The 24,699-nt window shown below is 36.6% G+C and overlaps 2 protein-coding genes across 7 annotated transcripts; both read right to left on the bottom strand.

Annotated features, from left to right (window-relative positions):
• Nucleotides 1-48: 48 nt before the first annotated feature.
• On the bottom strand, nt 49-11,179 carry KCNRG (potassium channel regulator). Its single transcript, XM_019748062.3, has 2 exons — nt 10,419-11,179; nt 49-7,105 (listed from the first exon to the last, which is right to left on the bottom strand). Exons 1-2 carry the CDS (start codon nt 10,997-10,999, stop codon nt 6,865-6,867), a joined length of 822 nt encoding a protein of 273 aa, XP_019603621.3. The 5' UTR covers nt 11,000-11,179; the 3' UTR covers nt 49-6,864.
• A 1,101-nt stretch (nt 11,180-12,280) lies between these two features.
• TRIM13 (tripartite motif containing 13) lies at nt 12,281-24,495 on the bottom strand. Of its 6 annotated transcripts, none has more exons than XM_074329922.2 (4): nt 24,274-24,448; nt 23,446-23,558; nt 14,948-15,220; nt 12,281-14,205 (listed from the first exon to the last, which is right to left on the bottom strand). In XM_074329922.2, the coding sequence occupies exons 3-4, from the start codon at nt 14,966-14,968 to the stop codon at nt 12,976-12,978; spliced, it is 1,251 nt and encodes a 416-aa protein (XP_074186023.2). In that variant the 5' UTR covers nt 14,969-15,220; nt 23,446-23,558; nt 24,274-24,448; the 3' UTR covers nt 12,281-12,975. The 6 variants fall into 6 exon arrangements, with proteins under 6 accessions (XP_074186023.2, XP_074186024.2, XP_019603618.3 ...); XM_074329923.2 differs by lacking the exon at nt 24,274-24,448 and adding an exon at nt 23,670-24,097; XM_019748059.3 differs by lacking the exon at nt 14,948-15,220 and having other exon boundaries at nt 24,274-24,495.
• Between the last annotated feature and the right edge of the window lie 204 nt (nt 24,496-24,699).

Here is a 24,699-nt window from a genome sequence, read left to right as displayed (position 1 = left end):
TAAGCTAGGAGTGAAGAAAACCTGGATAGAATAATGGCAATGTGAGACTGGAGATGAAAGAATACATTTATTTCAGAAGAAAAGTTGTAGAACATCATGATGAATTGGATAAAAAGGAGGTATCAAAAATTACACATTTTCTGTACTAGAAGACAATCATGGTATCCCTGAAAGTGGACAGTTAACCCCGAAGCAAGTTTGTGTAGGAGAGACATTGAGTCCCATTTTTGTAATACTGAATTTAAGACGATATGCAGGCCTTCCATTTGAAATGCTTAGATTAAAGGTTGCTGAATGTACAGAACTGAAATTGTATGTAAAAGTCAGGCTGATAAGGTAAATTTGTCAGTATCCACATAAAACTGATATGGGTAGACAAGCTAACTGAAGAACTTTATTAAGGGCAGTAGATCCCTTTCTTTAAAATAGAAATATATAAACACATGTTTATGTAAATAAATTATTTGATTAGGTATGTAATCTTAAATATTTCTAGAATTGAATTAAAACTCCCTTTTTTGCTTAGAGTGTCATATCTCAAGCATGGCCTATAAGAAAATCCCTACATTTGTATCAGTTTTGAGGGTCAGTGACTAAAATGTGTTAATATTCTTGAACCTTACCCTTCTATTAATAAAGCAAAGATCTTTCCCAGTATTAGATTGAGGGAATGAAATTGAGAACTTAAAGTCCAAATAATTCAGTCAGTTAAAACTTTATAAAATTGACATGGCTTTAATTTCTCAAATGGAAAGGCAAGTAATTGAATTGTGGGAAATGTGCCGGTCTCCAGTTTCAAGAAACAGTACAGCACAAAGACCTGGCATTCTGGCTGAAGAGCTGTAATAATAAACAGAAATTTGAAAACCAGGAAGACAAGTTTTCCAAGAGTGCAACTGTGGCATTTCAAAGGAGATATAACAAGAAATTCCGGAAGGTGGCCAAAAATAGGTTTAGATAATTGAGAGTCCTTATTTGAATACTTGTTTTTGATGGAGAAACACAGTTAAGAGGAAATGAAGGTTCTGTCTAAGAGGTCTGAAACTTTTTCTCCTCCTCACCCTAAATAGAGTTTGCTTCTGAAGAAAAATGTTAGCCAAAAAAAATCAAATAGGAATTCAGTACTGCTTAAATTGTAGCCAGGAGTTTATAAAGTGACCAAAGCAAAAAAAATAAATAAATAAAAATAAATAAATTAACTGAAAGCAAATATTTTGGTTTTCTAGGAGCTAAACGTTGTTTTGTAGGATTCCTATTTAGAAACTCAAAGTATCTTGCTCTGTTTACCAAGTTATTACTTGCCATGAAAAATAGCCACACATCATTTGACAAATACCATATTACTCTACATCTTAGATTTTTTCATATGTTCTATTTTAATGATATGTAAGGAAATCTAAAATGTTAATCTGCACTTCCAAATAGCTTTCAAGAAACTCAGTAATGCGTCTTCTGGATATACCAGAATCTTTTAACCATTTCACCTCAATCCTTGAAACATTTGATTAATCCAAGTTCAGTGAACCTATGATTTCAAGTCAGGTTATCCAGAATTGGGTAAGTTTTTTTTCTGTATTTCCATCATGGTTACATCTAACTTACATGCCTGGTCTACTGACTTCTACTGTCTTTTCATGACTTCTGAATTATGGAGGTAAGTCAAGATTTAATATTGATTATAGTCATGTAACATTCCTTCTGAACGTGTATTCCCTTTAAGTTCCTTTAATTACTAAGCACTCTTGTAGCATTAGATTTTTATTAGCAAATTAAGTATATTCCAGTTTTGTCTGGGTTATTTTACTGATTAAATGTGTAATTTTGTGGAACTTTCAATGAGTTCTATATACATCTATATTTTCATCTCATTTTGTAATCACCCAAGTAAACATCTAATAGAAAAATACAGTGATTATTTTCTGTAACCTTTAATCAACTTTCAGACTCTTGACATAAAGTATCCTCATCCATCTTTCAATCTACTGTAATTCATGATTTTCCAAGTGCCTGTTCACTGAGACAATAGCGTTCCAAATTTTTCAGTTCAGTTGAGGCTATTAGATGTCCAGCACTGTCGAGGAATATAAAGACCAGTATAAAGCACAGCTTCATCTTAAAAGAACTCATGGAACCTCAGACATTGGAGCCAGAGTTTCCTGGGTGTAGGGAGCAGGGGTCTCTTATTACAAGGAGGGTAAAACAAACCTGTCCTATTTGGCTTCCGATTTGAGTGCCCAAGGAAATTCAAATTCTTACCAGAGTATGAAATGATAGAGAGTAACATGAAATAGAAACACTTGGTATTTGGTGTGTTTTATTCAACTGATGAAGTAAAAAGCAATTTGAAAACAATGATTTCTGGATTTGAGGTGTTGGTGTGAAATCTGAAGGTACAGAAAGCTGCCTACCTAAGTGTTTTGTATGGTTAGACAAGTCTTAGGCACATTTTAGTTTGGGAACAAAGTCCTATTTATTTTCTGCACGTTGTTGCTTTTTTACTCTGTGCCCTGCTTACTGCTCATTTTCGATTCACCATGTAAGGTGTTAGCTTTTTATCCATTTAAGGATTTTTGTGGTTAGAGCTGATAGTTTAGATAAATACGAAGACATTTTCTAAGCTTACTAATTGTGAGATGATGAGTTTTGGTTGAAATTTGTACATAACTTTTCACCTCTAAAAGGTCTAATCATTCCTTAGGTGTAGTTCTGTGGCAAAGCTGGTGAATAATTGTGTTTTGTTTAAAACACTTAAGTTTGATGTTACATTGTTCTCTTCCATGGGTTCTTTGACTCCAGGAAGGTAATAAAATTTCCTCAATTTCTTTTTAAAAATTTCCTCTTAATGGCTGCTTACATTGCTAAACTTGCTGTTACGGAGTCAACTTCCTCTGCACAGAGGCAAAGTAACATTAGAATATGGGAGATTTAGAGAGCTATTAGCAAGTCTTTTATTACACCAGCAAAGTCTCGGGTGATGTGAACATTTCTATTACTTATGATGGAGAACCAGTACAAAAACTTACAAAGCGAAGCTGAAGTGTGTCAGATGTAAATGTGATTCTCTAAACCATGTTTCTCAAGCTGCTTGCCTTTGACCATTTTATATTATTTCGGGCTCCTGATTTCAGATATATTTTGAAAGCAGCCCAAATTAATTCCAATTTTACCATAACCCAAGAACACTTTCTAATTATGACTTGTATATTAAGTCTAAAAGTAAACTTCAACACTAGAGCTCCTTTTCAGAAAATCTTTGTAGGGAGAACTTCAAATTGTTTATAAGGTAAATTACTGAGGTTCAAGAATAAGCTAACATCTTTAGTGCCAAAGAAATGTAACTGTGGGTGATGGAAAGAAGCTGAAACAAACCTAAGAGAAGTGAGAGGTTAGGGGAGGCCCAACTACTGATGGTACCATTGAGACTGACAGCCCTTAATGTGCCATTGTGATGATTCATACTTGTGTGTATATGGATTGATAGGTGTATATGATTTGATGAACAAAGTTTTCAGCATGGTTAGCCAAGACAAACTTCTGCCATTATTTTCTTATAATTGAAAATAAAATGACAAATCAGTTCATTTAAGAAGTGGTCCCCATACGAAAATATTAGTCTTTTTTTGCTAAAGCAGGCAAGAGTTTTTAATTTGTCTGTGGTACATCTAACATATCCCTATTTTCTTCAAAGACATTTGCCTTCCTTTCTTAAGACTCAATTTTGTGCATGTTTTCATATGCCAGTTACAGTGTCCCACTCTATTTTGGAGAGAACACCAAAGGCTTACTGAAATGATTTTGACAGATGTGTCTCCAGATGAGATAATCTCTAACATATTACTAAAATAAGTAACAATCCACTCTGAAAGTACACTTCCCCTATAAATGAATATTTTTTAATTGTGGCAGTCTTGTCTCCTGAAAACCTCTGTGTTGTGAACTCATGACTTTTGAGACGCTATTTAATAAAAGGCTTAAGTTATTTTAATTTGAACCCATTGTCAATGTTATGAATTGTACTTATAGTAAGCTCTAGAAGGGAAGGCATTGTTTTGTACCTTGCAATATCTCCAATGTCTAGAATAGTATTTGGCATACAGCAGATGTCAATAAGTATTTATTGAATGAATGAATGTTATGTATATTATATGTTTCCATAGGTAATGTTTCTATTTAGCACATTAGAAAGACCATTTCTCATCTCAAACTAGTTTTCTGCAGAAGTGAATGACTAAGAACACATTAATCGTAGTTTAAACATTTCCTGTCTTAGTCCTTGTCAACCTATAGTTACAATATTTTTATTCCAGTATTTTTAACCAGTTATCAGTTTTTAATAATCTTTCCAACAAAGCACTATGCAGAATTAAAGTGTTACATATATAACCATGCCAACTATACCCAACTATTTAAATCACATACATGCCAAAACTTAGGAGAATAGACATATTGTGCCCTAGAATGTGATGCTAGCAAGGGAACTAGACAAAACACATCATCCCCAAACTAAGATGACACACTGAAATAACTAAACTGGCTTTTCTGCAGAAAAGAGAGGGTGAGTGCCACTAAAAACAAAACACTTATTCATAGAGATCTTTTTCTTATTTGGGTCATTATTTTCAATTGCTAACCTTAACATTACTAATCTTAAAGTATTTTGCACTTTTACGTTATACATAAATAATCTTTTAAGGTAGTCTTAGGAAATGTTTTTGTTTTTTGTTTTTTGGGGGTTTTTTTGCATTGTTCCCTACAACCCTCGTACACAAATCTATAAGTAATTACTAGAAATTTCTGGAATGCAGTTTCTTTACTAACTAGGAGTTTCACAGGAAAGGTGAGAGAATAAAATTTGTGTCAGTATAACAGGCCATACTGTGCCATAACAGTCCCCTTTACCCTGACATACACACACATACATACACACATAATCTGGCAGATACGGCTTTTTTTGTTGTTATTAATAGATAATACATCTACACGGTCTGGTGAAAAGTAAGTCTTCCTCATACGCCTAAACCCCACTCACCCAGTTTTCTCTCCAGATGACCAGTGTCTTTGCTGAAAAACTGATGCATATATAATTTTTTTCACAAATGGAAACTATAAAGTAGAAATATATCTTTTTCCACTTTATACATTGTTCTGCACCGTGGTTTTTTCCCTTATATTTGACAATCCTTTATCAGTTTGGAAACTGCTGCCTCCCTTTTTTTAAGGGCTGCATAGTGTTTCATTGTATGAACCATAATTTACTCATTCCCTACTGATGAACTTGAGTTTATTTCTAATCTTTTGCTGTTATGATGATATATGTTCTCACTTGAATGTGAGCTCCTTGAGAATATGGATTTTTTTTCCTTACTCATTTTTTTTTTTTTTTAAGATTTTTTATTGGGGAAGGGGAACAGGACTTTATTGGGGAACAGCGTGCACTTCCAGGACTTTTCTCCAAGTCAAGTTGTTTTCCTTTCAATCTTAGTTGTGGAGGGTTCTGTTCAGCTTCAAGTTGTTGTTCTTTCAGTCTTAGTTGTGGAGGGCGCAGCTCAGCTCCAGGTCCAGTTGCCATTGCTAGTTGTAGGGGGCACAGCCCTCCATCCCTTGCGGAAGTCGAACCAGCAACCTTGTGGTTGAGAGCCCGTGCTCCAACCAACAACTGAGCCATCCGGGAGGCAGCTCAGCTCAAGGTGCCATGTTCAATCTTAGTTGTAGGGGGCAGAGCCCACCATCCCTTGCGGGACTCGAGGAATTGAACTGGCAACCTTGTGGTTGAGAGCCCACTGGCCCATGTGGGAATCGAACCAGCAGCCTTTGGAGTTAGGAGCACGGAGCTCTAACCGCCTGAGCCACCGGGCCGGCCCCACCTTACTCATTTTTTAATCCTGAAAACTTAGTATAGTGTGTTAACAAATGTTTAACAGGTGTTTTTGAATGAATTATACTTTTTAAAATGGTGCTCAACTGCTTCCACTCAACAGTTTTTAACCCTACCATGTACAAAGTACCTGGTCCTCTTTGACTTACTGATGCCTCTTCTAAATGTTTATCCTACTGTTTAAAATGACATATATATATAAGAATTCCTACAAGAGAAATCACTAATTCAAATTATATGTGTATTTTTAAATGTTAGTAGGGGTTATTCAAAAGTTTTTCACCAAATGTAGGTGTTAATTAGTAACAAACATATTTCTCTCACTGTTTAGCACTATTGAGTGGATCGAGCTCACAATCAAGTGAGAAAAATTTGTTTTTATGATGGCATAAATCTCTGCAGAGGAGACAGCTGATTAATATGCCTGAAAAAGGAGGAAAACAAGGTCTCACAGAAGAGGTGCAATTGAAAGTAGGCCACCCATCTTCATTATCGCTCACTACTAATAGTTACTGAGTGCCTGCCATGTGCCAAGAAATGTGTTGAGTACATTATCTCATTAATTCTCATGTATCTTATAAGGGACATGTACTTGTTATCCCCATTTGATAGATGACGAAGTTGAGGCACAAATAGATTAAATGATTTGCCCAAGTCATATAGCTAGTCAGTGATTAGAAATCAAGCCGTATGATTCTCGAGCCCATTCTTGAAAGAATGTAAGTATTCAAGAAGAAGAAAAAGGGCAAGAGGCCTGGCGGCAGAGGAGTATGTGCCAAGGTGCCAGGTGCATGGTGTTGTTCAGAAAGTAGCAAGCAGTCAGTGTGGCATAAGCATTGTTGAGGTATAGCTGCCCCAGATGGCACAGTGGGGGACAAGGCCAAAAAGTTAAGCAGAGTACATATATATCCAATGAATATGTTTGCCCTAAATATGGAATCTCCATACAAGAAAATGGCAATTTCCCTTTAAAAGAAAATTTAAAAATCTCATTTCATTTTCTGAGATTGCTCTGGCATGATAGTAGCCTCTGGTTTCACTGTTTTGTTCATGGCAAGAGCCTCAGGCCTTTTCCTTCTTTCAAAGCTATAGTATTCAGTTTTGTCTTCAGAAGATACTGTTCTAGTGCTAACCAGATGGAAGCCTTCCATTAATAAAGTGTCAATCAGTAAACCGAGGACATTAGTTCCGTTGGCCAATTTTCGGTTGTCAGGTTTTATAGAAACATACCTAGAACACACAAAAAATATTTACTTATAAAGCATCCCTTTAATAACTAGCAAAACTAAACACACAAATTTGACTTATAAGCTCAAAGAAAGGCATCATACCATTTTTGATCAGATACTTTTTTGAGGCTTCATTTATAAATTCAAATCAGTAATTTCAAGGTACTGAAAACAGAGACCTTGCTATGATCTCCCAAGTCATTTTACTTCTACATTTAGGAATATAACCAACATTGATGAATTTTCATTGAGAAACTATTTTCTGGAGCAAACAATTTGATCAAACAATTGGCTTTATTGTCAGTTTTTACTCAATAACTATCTATTGCTGAAGAACAAAAACATGGGATCAAAAGCCTCTGGAATTGAAATGATAAAACTTTCTATTTCCTGGGAAACTCAATAGAACCAATCCACATAATTCAAGAAAGATATATTTAAACTTTTCAGATTGGCTGTATGTTGGCTTTAATAATGTCAACATAACATATCCATATAGATAAGCTATAACTCCTTCTTTATCTACTGTTAAGGATATTTTTATGTCTTTGTGTCCTTCCACCATATGTCTATGAGATAATAAAGCAGAGGCTAACTTAAATTAGTTCCAGGCAGCAACCTAAACGATCTGCAGTTATATGGGATAAAAAGAGCCTTGGGGACATCCCTAAACTCCTTTTAATTATGATTGAAATAGAGTAGTTTATTGTAGCTCACATTTAGAAACTCATTCTAGGCAAAGCAAGCAATTCAATAATAAAATGTAACAATTATAAAAGTACACATCAAAAAGTTTGATATAGCAAATTTCTAACCTTAGTAAATCATTCCATCTACCTCCAAACCCCAGGTTTTGATTGTATAGCCTAGAAACATTTTTCAAAGATAAAAAAGTTACAGAACAGCTCACAAAATTAAAATACAAATAGTAGGTGATAACATGGAATGCACTTACAAGACATCACTGAGCCAAAGTACTTAATTCCCTGTGAAGTCAAATTGAGAAATGAAAGACTTCAAGGCACAAGAATAGTATAGAAGAAACCAGTGAGAAATAGAAAATCAAAACGTGTTTTAAAAATGTCATAGGCAACTGCGGTCTTCCATTTGAGCCAGTTTAAAAAGGAAAGTGAGATAGAATAAAGGCTTACAAAGAGACTAAATCCTGTGACCATAATTTGAGCTTGATAATTTACCACATCTGCAAGATGCAAGCCAAGTATTTCTAGTGCCCCCATCTAATCTATGGCCATACCACCCTGAACGCGCCCGATCTCGTCTAGTGCCCCATCTAGTGCACTGTTTATTAGTGCCCCATCAATGAAAAGAAAGTTCTGCATAGAGATTTGAGACAAAGATAGGGTCTTAGTTTTCTTCACAATTAGCCTATTAATTGAACTGGTTCTCTTTTCCCAAAATGACTGTGAACTTGAGAGATAATAACTGAGTGACCTGCTAGGTTAACAAGACCTTAGAGTAGTAAATCATATTAGTGAACATACTAAATAGATGATACTCCAGACTCGTAGGAGCAATTCAGGCTTACTCCTCCACTTTTCACCTTCAAAAAACATCTGAATAGACATATTCAGACCAGGAAATAAGCAAGAAATCAAACTGATTGCTAGCTAGGCAGTCATCTAAGGTGGATCTTTTAAGGCCAGAGGTTTCATCTGGTCACCTGAAATCTAGTGATGTCACCTTATTCAGGTTATCAGTCTCTACTTTGAAATTAGCACTATACCAAAAAAACCACAAACACTTCTGGGATTGGAATCTTCAATCAATAGAAAATAATCTATTTGGGGATGAAAATTTTTTTTAATTTTAAAAATATCTTCTGGTTTTGGAATTACTTGCTTTGGAAGTTTAAATATAATATCATTCTCACATGATGGTGAAACAAATTTTGTAGTATTTCTAAAACATACTTTAACAAAGGGGGAAACCACTTGGCACTGTGTATCCCAATTTGAGATTCTAATCTTATTTTACAAGATTACAATTATTTTCTCCAAATGTATAGTTTTCAAAGAGCGTTTAGTATTTCCAGGGTATCTTTTTTATATTGCATGTTTCTTAAAATCAGTAACAGCATTTTTCCTTAGGTGTCTAACTTTTTAAAAAGGGATCTGCAAAGATCTCAATCACTCAAATTTTAAAAAACAAAGACTGGTAATTTCCTTTCTGTTTATTAGTGGCCCATCAATGAAAAGAAAGTTCTGCATAGAGATTTGAAACACAGATAGGGTCTTAGTTTTCTTCACAATTAGCCTATTAATTGAACTGGTTCTCTTTTCCCAAAATGACATCTCAACCTCTTTGCAAGAGCAGGAAATTATAAAGTATAAAAACTTAAGAATTGTCACACTGCCCAGTGTTCTCCAGTTGGTAAGCAAGACCAAGGGGTGTGTTGTGGGAGAGGCAAACATTGGTTATTCCTGATGGCTACTGCTGAACTTAAGAAAATATCCCAAAATATGTTTCTGCCTTTATCCCCCAAAAGTAATTTTATTTTTTAAATACTAAAGGTAAAGAACACATGCAGACTCTTTTTTTCCTCCTTAAAATTAAAGCCAGCTTTCACAGATAAAATAATTGTGGGAAAGCATTAAGATATTTTTAAGGGGAAAAAAATAGTATCTGTGACAGCAGAGTGGAAATCAGCCTTCGGGTCCAGCCAAAAACAATAGGGGGAGAAAGTGAATAATTGACTCAGGAGCAACTATCCTTAACATACTGACAGCCTATCCCAATATTTTGAGTTTTCTAAGAGTGCCAGAGATGTAAAAGGATACCCAATTTGCTATGGGATATATCTGCCTTAATAGTGTTTAAAAATAAAATAGGATGGAGAAAAATCAGTAGTCAAATCATAAGGCCTGAAAGAACAAATACACACAGTGTAAAAAAATCAGGACCAACTATTGAGTCTTTACTATATGCCAGACACTAAAAGAATCTCTTGGGGAGCAGGGGGAGGCATTTCACTCCTAAGCCAAATTAGCAGTGGAATATAATCTATAAAATTATTTCCTCCTATAACTTTAATGGCCACAGTCCCAGTTTCCCTGAACAGTCCTGATTTATTCCTGTTGTCCTATTCCTATGTAATAACAATACCCTCTCACTCTGAAAAGTATCCCAGTTTGGATAATAATTATCTGGTCATTCTACCCAACTCTACATGGTACCCCAGAACATTATTTTGAGTGATCATTTTTTCCAGAAGTTTCAGGCATGAGAAATTCTGAGTTTTGAGGGAAAACATCAGGAACTAGTACACAAGAGAGATGCTTCAAAGTACAAAATACCTGAGTCCAGTTAGGTTATCAGTAGTGCTGCCAGAGCCACACTGGAAAACCAGGTCATGGTAAGAAGGTCTTTGTGGAGGCAGAGGAAGTAAGGTCGTCTGAGGAGGGAAAGAGCTCCTACTCCAGGTAGGTGCAGAAGGTTGCTCTGTAAACACTGTAATCCTCCCAGTTAGCATCTCAATTGTTTTGCTGCAAGAGCCAAACACCCTGAAAAAAGCTTGAGTGTTTCGGCTTAGGAAATGCACCTCCACAAGAGCGGGTTTTGGCTGTAGCAAGTGTTCTTGGTTTAAGAGATCAACCAGAGGATCAAGTTCATAGAAAAGAGCCTCTCTCTGAAGCCTAAGATAGTCAGAAAAGTCAGTGGGTAATAAAAGCTGTTGAGTTCTCAAAAAATCTAAGATGAAACTAAATAAAGCACCATCTCTGTCCACAAAAATCTGGCCACCAACCATCTTGAATTCTTGGTCTCTGCCATCTAACATTCGTGTCAACCGAGAGGCAGGAAACTGCTTTATGGTAGAACACCTTGTTGTGAATATCTTCCCTCCCACGTTCAAAGTGACCAGTTCCTGACTACTCATTCTTCTCTTACTTCAAACTAGAGGCTAAAAACGATCAGCGAGAGTGAGGAACTTGTAAATCAAACTATAACCATAAATGTTGCTAGTTACATATGATTCGTAAGTGGAAGAGGAGGGGAAAATAAACAGACCTAGATTCCCAGGTAACTACTGTAAAAGTAAATATTGTATCTATAGCCGTGTTTGCAAATTTGAGTTGCTTGGGAACTTGCAGTATACAAAATGAAAAAAACAACAGATGAGGAACTGGACAGTTTAAGGAAGCTGTCAATACATCTGAGGATAGATGTCAAATAGAATCCTGTATTCCATAAAAAAATTCTCCATGAAAACCTGTTGTAAATCTGTACTTTAAAAAAATAAATACTGGGAACAGAAAAGCGCTCCCCTCCGCCAGATCTCTAATCATGGCAGATTTACAGAGAAACATTGTCATGGTTCCTGATGGTCCCTTTAGCAATTCCAATCATGAATTGTCAGGGATGACAGACAGCCATTACCTCAACTAGCAGATTAATCTGATTTTTCTTCTAGCTAGAAGGATTCTTCTGTACTTTAAATTTAGTTGCCACCCTTTTTTCCTGTATCTGCTTGCGTTGTCTTCTCAACCAAATTAAAGGACTAGGGTACAGACACTCTGGGCTTTCAATGTCTTGTTCCATGACAGAAATAAGGCAGGCTAGAGAACAGTTTTAAGGTCACTTTCCTTTTCATTTGAATTCTAAGCAAGGTGAGAAAATTAGTAAGTATTTTTATTCTGTGGGAGATAGGGCATTTTTATTTCATGTGAGCCGATAAGACAGCATTAATGTTTAGTGATTACTTTGTCCTTTATAATAGCTGATAGATTATTTCATCTGTTGTCAAATTAGTCTTAACTACTCTTAAATTCTTTAAGCAAGTGGATTGGTTTGGTTGATCGGTTGCCAGGATACTTTGGGACAGCAACACAACACTTAGCTGCCAGCAAAAAGGAGGCTTTCCCATTTCCTGCTCTTGCCCTTAGATTTTTTTTTTAACCTATACACAGCCACCTAACACTTCTGTGGTTTATCACCAAATCCCTTTGGTGATAAATTTACAAAACCTAAGGAGAAAAGGGCAAGCTGAAATTTCCACTCTCCTAAAAATGTACACTTATCACAAGAAAATACCGGTTTTTGTTTACATGAGATTTACATTTTAGCAAAAAAGGAAATCAACCCTCTATAGAAAAATTTGGAAATCCAATCCATCCGTGTCTTCTTTCCTTTTTTAAAGAATGTTCACTCTCAAAAAAAGTTGCTTCACAAGAGTAGTCTTTATTACATGCTTAAGTAAACAATCACTATTATACTAATTCATCAATACAATATTAGGTTGGGCCAGCCCGGTGGCTCAGGCGGTTGGAGCTCCGTGCTCCTAACTCCAAAGGCTGCTGGTTCGATTCCCACTTGGGCCAGTGGGCTCTCAACCACAAGGTTGCCAGTTCAATTCCTCAATTCCCACAAGGGGTGGTGGGCTCCACCCCCTGCAACTAAGATTGAACACAGCACCTTGAGCCGAGCTGTGCCCTTCACAACTAAGATTGAAAGGACAACAACATGACTTGGAAAAAAAAGCCCTGGAAGTACATACTGTTCCCCAATAAAGTCCTGTTCCCCTTCCCCAATAAAAAAAAAAAAATCTTAAAAAAAAAAATGCAGTATTAGGTCATGTGCTTTGTCATCTCCCCTATTTACACAGCATAAATGCAACCAGTATTGGGGGTAGGATGCTTATTTCAAAAGCCCTCTTTAAAAAGGAAGGATTCAGGACTGTACTATTAAATTTCACTCATATCTTTATGCTACCTAATTTGAACATGTGTAAGGCATTATTCTTGAAAGGAATACTTTTGGAGGAAAAGACCTGATGGGAATCTGACCAAATCTGGACTACCATTCCATTCTCTAACAAATGTCTAACAAAAGACAGAAATGTACTTGAAACAGATTTTATAATAGTTTATATTTGCACATAAATTCTGCCACGTTATTCAGCACCACCAATGTAAAATTCTTGAATCTTTCACTCAAAATGAAAAACCCATCTGTCACCTGTTCCCAGTAAAAAATTGATTGTTCTACAAAATCAGGTGATTTAATCAGACAGGAACTGAAGTGTGAAAGATGGTCTTTCCAGGTTGAGAATTCATCAACTAAAGACCATTCTAGGAATATAGCAGGACCAAAGAAAATGAGAAAGCCAAGCAGAATGACTACCACAAGTAATGGATAAAAGGTCCCAGGAATCTTGCTAATGAATGTGCCGGTGTCTTGAGGCAAAGCAAGTTTATCCACATCGACTAGTTTTATGTCTTCCCACTGACTGGTGTCAAAGTTCTTCATTAAAGGGCTTGTGGGCAAATTAGAGGGAGGTAAAGGAGTTTCCTTGATTACTTTTATTTTCTCCCTGAACTCCTGCATCTGTTGCAGAAATATGATTGGTTCTGACACGTCTTTGAAGGCCTCAGCAATGTTAAAGGCCATTCGTTGTTCCTGCAAGATGGTGGTGAGTTTGTTAATTTCTGGGTCATAGGCTTGCATAACTGCAAGTTTCATGGTCTCAAAGTCAGACAGGATTTCATTCTTCTTTTGATCTAATGTGTGTTGTAACTTATCAAAAAACTCTTTCACTTTATCTGAATCTTTAGTCAGTAACTGTAGAGATTTCCTTTTGCTAGTTTCCAAGGTATCCAAGCGAGAAAGAGCATCTCCCCGACGCCAGGTCTCAAAGCTCTGGAAGAGGGACTCAAAGGCATCCCTTTCCTGAGCATAGGCATCTTCAATAGAACAGAAGACATGCTGGGTGTGGTCACCACAAGTAGCACAGATCCCACAAATCAGCTGCATATCAGTCAGGCAGAAAATGTTGAGAGGCTGCCCCAAGTGTCCTTTGCACACTGGCATTTTGGGAGAGAGCTTGATCTTGTTGTACTTCTCCACAATCCCCTTCAGGGAGTAATTAACCTGCAGGCTATTGACTCCAGAAGCTGAAGTTTCCTTACGGCATGTGGGGCACTTGAATGGAGATGATCTCCACAACGAATTCCGCACATTCCCCTCTAAGAGCCCTTCTAAGCATTTTTTGCAAAAGTTGTGTGAGCAAGGCAAAACTCGGGGATCATCAAACAGACTGCAACAAATTGGGCACGTAAGATCTTCTTCAAGCAGCTCCATCACATCCTAGCAGAGAGAAATAAATATTTTATTTTACTCCAGTAATCCCCTCCACTTGAACTATGTAATAATTAGAAGAAACTATCTTCACAGACATTAAAAATGATTTCACTGAAATAACAAGGCAAACAAAGGAAATAAGTGAGCAATTTGGGAAGGGAATGCACACCAAAGCAGATTTAATCTGCTGGGACTAGAACACGCTCCTTATTAGCAGGGCTCCCTGTACACAAGGCCTTTGTGTGGGCTTTCCAACAACAGTCTTCGGCCGAGACAGGGTTAGGACTAGGACAACTGCAAGTTGAGCCAGCAGGACCCAAGTGATTGTTTTAAAACAGAGCTGACTACTAGCTATCAGAAACAAAGCTACTCAGTGTCTGAGTAGAAAGAGCGCTTTAGTCTGGGCCCACAATTATAAAATGGTATGCTATTTAAAAGAAAGAAACACAAATATAAATCCAAGCATGTACTCTCATGCAGACTTTTATTAAAAATTGGCATTTTTTTCTATTACAAAGACAAAATTACAATTAAAATCATAGGTAAAAACAGAAAATGAGAGAGTGGCAATTCATTCTTCCCTAGAGAATTAGTTTTTTCTTTAACCACCAGAACAGTAATCAAAGCCATCTGTACTGTCTAGAGCATCGGTTTTCAAAATGTGGTGGGCAGAAACCGGGGTGTCCCGAAGACTCTCAGGGCATCCGTGAGGTCAGTACTGTTTTCATAATACTGAGATGTTACTTGCCTTTGGCACCAGGTTGACCATTGCACTGTAAAAGCAACAGTGAGCAGACACTGCTGGAGCCTTACCAGGAATCAAACAAGGCAATACAGAGTACCAAACTGTACTACTGCTCTGTATTCTTCACCACACACCCACAGTGGGGTGGGGGTAGCCAGTTTCATTTAAGAATGTTCTTGATGAAGCAGTAAAAATTATTCATTTTATTAAATCTTAATCCTTGTGTGACAAAACAGGAAGTGAACACACAGCATTTCTGCAGCATACCAGGAGATACTGTGTGGAGGAAAAGCGCTTATGTGATTGAGGTGCAAGGTGAACCAACTGCTTTTTACATGAACACCATTTTTACTTGAAATAACAAATGACAAACTATGCCTATTCAGGGATCTGAAATGACATTTTCATATCTGGCAAACATTTTCTTGAAAATGAACAAAATGAGCCCGTCACTTCAAGGGAAAAAAAATAACAGTATTTTCTTGCCAATAATAAAAGCTGAGTTTCTGAGTGAAAACTAGAATTTTGGAAAACATATTTGCCATTTAAGAGCTTGATAGCTCCTCATTAATTAAAAGACTTTTCTAATGATATTAGGAATATGGAATTTTTCTTTAAGGGGGGAGATTACTGTAGAATGAAATATGTCAAAATCTGGAGTTCTGCATAACACAGTGAACTAATTGGTTCAAATCACCAACGCATGTTATAAATCATGCATGGATAAAAGATTGAAAGACCAGTATGCTACAAAACATGGTTTCAGATTCCATATTGCAATTAACCTTTAAGAAACTATCATTTGTTGAGTTTTGGTATAGTATCAAAGAAGATCCACAATTGTACAAAAGGCTATAATATTCCTTCCTTCACCAACTACATATCTGTGCAAGGCCATACTTGGTTTTCTTTGTATATTTCAACCAAAATAACTTATTGCAACAGGTGTAATGCAGAGGCAGATAAAAGACGCCAGATGTCTTCTATTAAATAGAAATTCATTCAAGAGATCTATAAATATGTAAAGCGATGCCACTCTTCTCAAATGTTTTGAAAGTTATTTTTCACAAATTATTTGTTAATATGTAATAGGTTTATCATTGTTATTTTAAATATCTTTACATTTTTGTTTTAATTTATAATACAGTAAATATCTACTGTACTATACACATGTAAACAAAAGCTCTTGGGATCCTTAGTTTTTGAGAGTGTAAAAGGGATCTGAGACCAAAATATTTGAGATTCCCTGATCTAGAGAATACCACTTCTCAATGCAAGTTTATTATTTTAAAATGTTCATTTTAAAACTTCAGTACCTACAGTTTTAAAGCCAAAAATAGTGCTAAATATGACCTTATTCAGTTTCCTTAGTAATATATATGTATATGTATATATATTACTACTAAAGTAATACCATGTTCCCCAAATATAAGACCTAGCCGGACAATCAGCTCTAATGCGTCTTTTGGAGCAAAGTTAATAAAAGACCTGGTATTATATTATATTATATTATATTATATTATATCATATCATATCATATTATACCCAGTCTTACATTATAGTAAAATAAGACCAGGTCTTATATTAATTTTTAATCCAAAAGACGCATTAGAGCTGATTGTCCGGCTAGGTCTTATTTTCGGGGAAACAAGGTAAGTAAAATAAGATCTAATAATCTTATAATAAAACTAAGTAAGTAATTTTTTAACAGCAATTTTAGGAGTCACAATTAGAGCTATCGTCTAGAACATAATTAAAAGATAAGGTAAATTTGCAGGGCTAATTAGTTTATGGTTTATATTAAGTTGTGAGATATATATATATATAATATATAATACGTGGTGAATTAAAGATTATTCTGTCAAATTTAGTGTCATATAGCAAAATGTGCAATGAGCTGATTTTTCTGAAAAATCTTTTGTGACATAAGAAATCATATAACCTTTGAAAAGCATTAGGAAGAGAATGGCTATGAAGACTGGTGTGCTCTCCAAGAGAAGTTATCAAGCAGCTGTAAAACACTGACTCTAGAACAGAGAAGAAAAACTTTGGATGACCCTCCAATCCCAGCCCTGTTCCACACTTTATCACCTCTACAGCTATCATCTTTCACCTAAGAATTCTATGCTAAGGCTAGATTTTGGAGTAGGCGATAGAAACAGGAAAGTAGTGGGGGAAGCTTCAATAAAGTAAACCTAATTTATTCATCCTTGCAAGGTTAGAATTTCCAGAGAATCCTATCCAAATAAGAAGGGGGAAAAAAAGGATACCAAGTGGTTGGGATGAGGAGGAGAAAAAGGGCACCTGAGGCAAAGAGAAACTTAGAAGAAAACTGAGCATACTATAATAGGGGCCAAGAAGAATTTTAAGGCAATCAAGTATGATCAAAAAGAAAAAGGAAAATGTCATACACAGGAAAATTTAGAAATAATAAACAGTCATCCCAAAGCCATCATCAACTTACAACTCTCAAAATGAATCAGAGAAAGTCCCTTTTTTACAAATTGTATCCATCAAAATTACGATACATCTTATTGTTCCATTTCAAATAGTATAGCTTACAAATCTTGGGTTATAATTTAAAGATTCTTATTTTCATTCACTGTAAAAGCTAAACAGTATTTTATTTTCTCTTCACTTAGCTTTATACTCAAAACTTTCTTTATAACAAAACTATGTGACCACTTCCACAGGTGACTTTCAGAGAAAACTGAGACATAATATCCTAATCCAAGAAACCCTGGCAAGTTTGTTGCCTCGAAAATTTTAAAGGGAAATACACAGTAAGATGTTTATCTCTCTACATAATGGGTTACTTCACAGGAATTTATAGATCCTTTTCTTAAAGTGTCTCTAACACAAAAATCTGAAAAAACCAATAAAGTTTCCTCTAAAGAAACTAAAGTACATAGTTCCTCTTTGGGGGAGCTAATTTTTTCCCCAGATAGAAGTCAAACTATGTGAACAAAATTATTGTTCACTCATAAAATTTCACCTTAACCAATGTCAAATTAAGTATATAAAGGCAAACAAGTTTTCTAAGATTCACTGCTTCCTTTGAATGTGTTCTCTGAATACTAAAAGTCTAAATTTTTGAAGCACAAGTCTATTTTCCCACCAATTAAAAATTTTCCAAGTTTTATACCAACAAAGAAAATAGACAAATATATACCTTGTTGTCTACCACCTGTCTGGTTTTCACCCTCACTTTCCTGACCTATTCATGTTTTTAATTGACATAAATAAAATTCAATCTTTTTGGTATACAGTTCTATGAGTTTTGACAAATGCACAGTTGTATAACATCACCACAGATTTATTTTTTGGCAAATTTGCAAGGCAGATGCACTCAATGAAAACTACAAAATCTGCTTTATCAATCTACCCACAGTGGGTATACAGCAACAAGTCTCTACAGATAAAAAAACGAAACATGACAACCAGAATATTAAAAATTGAAAAGCCAATACTTACAAAGGAAAGGAGTCATAAAATAGAAGTAAAAGCTACTGTAGTAATGTCTTCTCCCTCCTAGAAGTCCTTTGTTTTTAAATGAATCAACCCAAAATGATTATAATGCCAAAGGTGTTCATTCATTCTTAAAAGTTAATTTTAATAAAAATCTATTTTATTAAAAGAAACTTTCCTAGTAAACCTTTGGATTTCATTGGTTGACAGCAATATAAAATTGTTCAAAATATTACCCATGATTTCTTTCCAAATCCCATTTAGAAGGGGGAAAAAAAAAATGAAAGCCAATAAATACTTTGTATCAATTGGGGGTTTCAACCAAATTTCCATCCTATTTTGAGGCATCTTTGAATTCAGGAATTTCAAAGCAGTATCCAAATACTTAACAAGTAACTAGATAGCAAATACTGAAAATGACTTCACTGACAAAACTAAATTATGCAAAGCTCTACTAAACTGAGAGCCATCAATCTTCTCTTGGAACAATGCCTAGAATTAAGGGATCACCTTTTCTTCTTTTAATCACTTCCTCTCAGCACACTATTCTTATTTGCAAGTAGTACACACTATATTCTATTTTAGTATGAGATCCACTACTAATCTTTTTTGAAACTTAGTAGAAGTCCAGTTAACAATTATTTAATCCAGGTAAGGATATTTATTACAGTATTTTTTAAATTTTCTGTATATTTGAAAATTCTCACAAAAACTTGGTAAAAAAACCAAAAAATTAAACAGGATGGCCAATTATAAGAAAACCATACTGAGCTATAAAAACAAAACTCAGTTAACATTAATATGATAAACTTCACAAAGAACTTAATCTGGTATAGTATTTTTTATAAATTAAAAAAGGCATTACTGGACATCTCTGGATCCAGACCTGTGAGGAGATTGACATGCTAGCTGGCTCTCAGTCTGTGATCTTTAACAAAACACTTAATTTCTCTCACTGTACAATTGTTTTGAAAGGTATCTAATTTAAATATATGAAGATTATTTACAAGTTTTTGTTTTAAGTACTCTATATCAATGTGTTGTAACTCTTTATTCTGGCTTTTATAGACTGTTCCATAACTTATGTGATCAAAACAGGACAAAGAGAGATTAAGATTTCCAATATCTCAAAAAAGGAATATTAAAGTATATTGCATATAGCTCTTGCAAACACAATACAAAAGTTACCTATGTGTCCATATAAGACAATAAATAGTAACTTAGCTTTTCTGGCAGTATCTTAGAATGAGTTTAAATTTCCCTCAAGATATTTTTAGCAAGATTCTTGGTACTTAAGGCAAAATGAACCGAGTACAGAAGGTCTCACCTATTCAGAAAGTTAAGTTTTTGGACTAAGGTGACATTTTCAAAAACAAAAACCAGGTCATTACCTAACTAGTCCAGACCACTCAGAAACGCTTTTTTCCCTTTCCTTTATTCTCTTCTGTGTACCATACCACTATTTCGCTTTGACTCTTGCCTTTATTTTTCTTTGAACTCATTTTCTGCATACTGTTTCAATGAGTAGTCTTCTGATTTCCTCTAATTTCCTTATCCTCCACCCTCTTCATCTTTGTTTCCCTTTTTATTTTCCACTGTGCCACTTGATAATCACCCAAGATATTATCCTGTAATCCTGTAAGTCCACAACATTAATACCAGCTAGATCAGATACACCTGTCCCATTTATATACAACTATTGAGAAATCAGTGTGATTCCAAATGGTGTTGAATCCCATTCTCTCCCAGATGAAATCAATTTTAATAAAATGAGTGTCTGAATTTGAGAGAAACATACAGACTAAATTATTCCCTAGTCTGGTACTAACCAGATCGAGATAGTTATCTTTACCTGTTGAAAGTTCAAATTAAGTTGGAACTGTGACTTCTGCAAAAGTTTTATGAACCAGAAATGTCTGGTTTCTTTTCTCCCAAATAAATGGAAATGGGTTGAAATGAAAGTGGCAAGTTCTTATCTCTAAAACAAATTGTCTTCTTGACAACCATAAGCTCAGCAATTATTGACCTAAATTATCCCCAACAGGTTGAGATCTATTAAGTTTATATCATCTAACTCTGTATTTGAGGTTAATTCCAATTTTCAGAAAGTACTGCCCAAGTCTAACATTCAGTAGATAACTAGCTAGATTTATCTAAGTAAGTGAGATTATTTTCATAGTATGTAATACTGTGCCAAATGAAAATAGGCATTTAGTAGCTAACTGATAAGTACGACCCTGTTTCCCCAAAAATAAGACCTAGCCAGACAAGTAGCTCTAATGCATCTTTTGGAGCAAAAATCAATGTAAAACCCGGTATTATATTTATATATATTATATCATATCATATATAGCATATCATATCCGGTCTTATAGTAAACTAAAACCAGGTCTTACATTAATTTTTGTTCCAAAAAATGCATTCGAGCTAGGTCTTATTTTCGGGAAAACACGGTAATCTACGAATATGTCAAGTAGAAAGCTAATTATGCTAAATTTTAAGCAATTTTTAGGTTGACTATATTATATATACTATGTTGGCATTCCTTGTTCATAGTCAGTACTGCCACTATGCAGGGGGTGGGAAAGAAAAAGCTCCTCTAGGAGTTTTAAAAGGGGAAACCTGGCTACTGCCAAGTAGGAAATACTAGTGCTTATGCCACAGGAAAGACAATAATTTATCAGCAAAAATTTTCAATACAACTTTTACTTAGAAATGTATCTACAATGGAATTGAATTAAAAAGAGTTCACATTATGTGAATTTGCTTTATAGGTTTGACTGGAATGGAACTGTTCTGTATGTCAAAGGACACCCATAGGTGGTTAACTATCATGAGAGGTGGGCATAGCACTCCATTCTTCTAATACCATTCTAGTAGCTAAGAGTCCCAGCCCAAGGTGATGACAATGGCAGTGTCTTTCCTGAGTAACAAAAATGGATAATCCAATGTTCTAATGATATTTATAAAGATTATAAACCAAAAGTCTAGTCTTGCCCTAAATTAAAAAATATAGCACATTTACAAAAATAGTTACTCCAAAAGGTGTGATAAATGCCTTATAGAAAGGACAGAGGTGACACCATACTGAAGTGGGAGAGGTTACCCATGCAATTAGCTTTTGTTTTTTTCTTAAATTATAAAAATAATTTGTGATGATACAAAATTCAGAAAAATACAGGGGAAAAAATCACTCATAATTACACCCGCAAGGAATAACCAGTACTATTTTGGTGTATTTCTTCCAGTCTGGTGTGTTTGCACACACAAACATTTTAGCATAACACAATTTTGTATCCATTTCTTTTACATGCATTTCCATCATTATATATCCTTCTAAGACATGACGGTATAGCTTACGAATATGTTCTTTCTTATTGGTTGTTTTATTGGTATTATAATATTTAAATGAACACCTTGTAGAAATGTCTTGGTCCACAGCTCTGAATATTTCTTTAGATAACTCCTTTAAGTGTACTGTTAGGTGGATCAAAGTAGGAACACTTTTAAGGCTCTTGAAAAGATCGCCAAGATTCCCTCTAGAAAAGCTATCACACTATGAACTCTAACCAATGATGTATGAGTGATCTCCCGCTCCATGCAGTTCCTGACTTTATAACAGAACCATACTTTTATAGAGTTTAATAAAAAACCAAGAATGGGGCATACTTTACCATACTTATCCAAGTTTAAAATATAAAACCGTTTAAGGCAGTTACTATTAGTATGTGTCTGTGTATTACCAATATATACAGGAAATAATACAAGTATGATGATGGCATAAAATAGAAGCACAGTGCTTAAAAACTTAAAGGTCATCTAGCTAAACACCTAACTTTATAAGTGAAGAAAACTAAGGGTCCCCCCAATGGAGATTTCTCAATCGTACACAGCAAGCTAGTTATAGGACCTGAGTTTCCCAATTCTTAGACCTTAGCACTATCCAGGTCAAGAATTTAATATCCTCATTACTAAAATGGAGTTTAATCATGGGCTCTTTAAATCCCTTACAAAATTCTATGGGTTTTTTTTTTTACAATTTAGGTTGTAACAGGCTCTCCAGTGGAGGGAAAAGAGCATTGAAGCTGCTTCTGAACACGTAGGTTCAAGCACTGGTTTTACCCTTCACAGAATAAGGATTTTTACAGCACTTACATAATTTTCTTTGAAAGATTAAGTAATGTGTGACAATCTTGTAAAGCGCTGAACTATATTAAATTTAAGGTGGTTTAATTATGTATGTGTGGAAACATTGTGAAAACTAAATATATTTAAAGTGTTATGTTAGGGAATGAGTTACTAACCAAGAAATGTCCTAAAAGAGAGCTGGACTCTCTTGAACTGTAATTTCAAGGAAGGGCAAAGCAAGTATTACAAGGATAACAGGTACAAAGCAATTTCATGGAAATGGGAATATCTGAACAAAAGCTGTAGCAGAAGTAAGGCCAGGTAACTAACCTATCATAAATGTCGAATATGAAAATAACCTGGTGTTATAGAAGGATTTACCAGGGAGGTTTACTACATCAGCTGGTGCAAAAAAGATGGTATTTTTAGGAAAAGATAGGAGACTGAAGAAATGTATCTTCTCATTGGTGTAAGACAGAAATATAACCAGTTTATCAAAGTTCCATGAAGTTCTACCAAAGGGAGTATTTATGTAAATGAAATTCTACTTTTAAAATATCTATCATATAGTCAGAAACCTCAACCCCTGTTGTACAAGCTCTAGCAGCATGGCACAGGAGAAGGGAAAGAAACTTGTAAAACAAGAAATGCTGCTGAAGCTTCTTTTCCTTTGAATTATAATACATTTCAGATAATTGCCACACAAAGAATTTCCAAGACTGAAATCTATTTTTCTGAGTTTTGACAAAATATGGAAAGCACAAAGACCACTCATGAGGGTGGAAACACATACAGTCTACCCATAGTTCAATTCTGAAAGCTTCTGGGCCTAAAGAAATTGGGTGGGTTTTTTTTTGTTTTGTTTTTTTGTTGTTTTTTTAATGTAGGGAAGAATTGTAGTTTACCTCTGTCCTCTGCAAGCAGGTGTATTCGTCAGGGTTACTATTTCCCAGGGCAAAAGAAATCAGAGTTTTGGATTTTTTGTTTTCACGTTGTGACTGACAATCAAACGAGGCTACTGCAAAGAGAACAAAGAAGAGGGTATTACGCACTTATCTGCACAGGATCCTTAGTCTTAACCCTCAATGTTTTCAGTTGTCCCCCACAAATAAAGACAGCCAGCTAGGACCTGGTGAAAAGACAGGAGCGTGGGAGAGGCAGATCTCTGTACTAAGGAGCTTCTCCCTTAGGGCGCCCTCCCCCGGGGCCAGGCAGCCTCCCCAGGTTCAGTGCCAGGGAGTGGTCGCGTGGTCTCACTTCTGTTCTGGTTCACGATCGCCTTTCCTAGGCGATACCGAGGCGCTGGCAGTGCAGCCAGCATGCTGGGTAGCGTAGCAGGTTTTCCCGAGCAGACCGCGCCCCGGGCCCGTGGGATGCCCACCCGCACGCCGCTCCTCTCCACACCCCGTCCCGGTGCCCCGCCGGCTGCGGTGTGCTGCGGCACCTGGAGCTCAGACTGAGCTCTCCGCCGGCCCCCCACCCACGCAGGTCCCTGCCCCGTCAGGGCAAGTCCCCACCCTCGCAGCAGGCTCCAGGACCACCCCCTCCCCAGAGAGGAGCGCGGGGGCGAGTACTTAGCTCGGACCTCCCGGGCCGCGGAAGGGGCCCAGCCTGCAGCCGCCCCACAGCCGCTCCTGCAGCCGCGGGAACCGCGCGGGAAGTGCCCAGCAAGGCTGCAAAATGGACTCCCGGAGCCGGCTGGGCCCCGCCCCACCGCCCTCCTCCCCCGGCACCTCGGTCCGCCTTCCCCGCTGGGTTTCGCCTTTGTCCCGCCTCTCGAGGCTCGCCTTTCCCAGGGAGAGGGAGAAGGTGAGGGGAGGCGGGAGTCCTTCCGGGGTCCTCTCGGTGCGCCCGAAAGCGGGGAGAGCCCCGGGTGGCGCGCTTTTCTCCCTTCCAGAGGGGCTGCGCGCGGCGCCGGGAAGCGGACGTCGACGGCGGAGACGAGTGGGCTTGGCCTAGATAGATGGAGCGCGGGCGCCAGGAGGCGGCGCCGCCCCGGTGGAGCCACCCGGGAAGGAAGCCGGCGCGCAACAAAATGGTTGGGTTTGGATTGTTGTACTTTTTTTTTTGTTCGTTACATTTTTAGGAACAAAAAAAAAAGCCCAACCCTTCACACCACTTCACCTGCATCTCTCAGGACCAGAAGCCCGGCTACAGCG

Source organism: Rhinolophus sinicus, chromosome 16 (assembly GCF_057876585.1).
Source record: "Rhinolophus sinicus isolate RSI-liver-muscle chromosome 16, RSI-T2T, whole genome shotgun sequence".
Lineage (NCBI taxonomy): Eukaryota > Metazoa > Chordata > Mammalia > Chiroptera > Rhinolophidae > Rhinolophus > Rhinolophus sinicus.
Note: the sequence above shows the minus strand (reverse complement) of the source record. Positions and strands in the feature narration are given on the sequence as shown.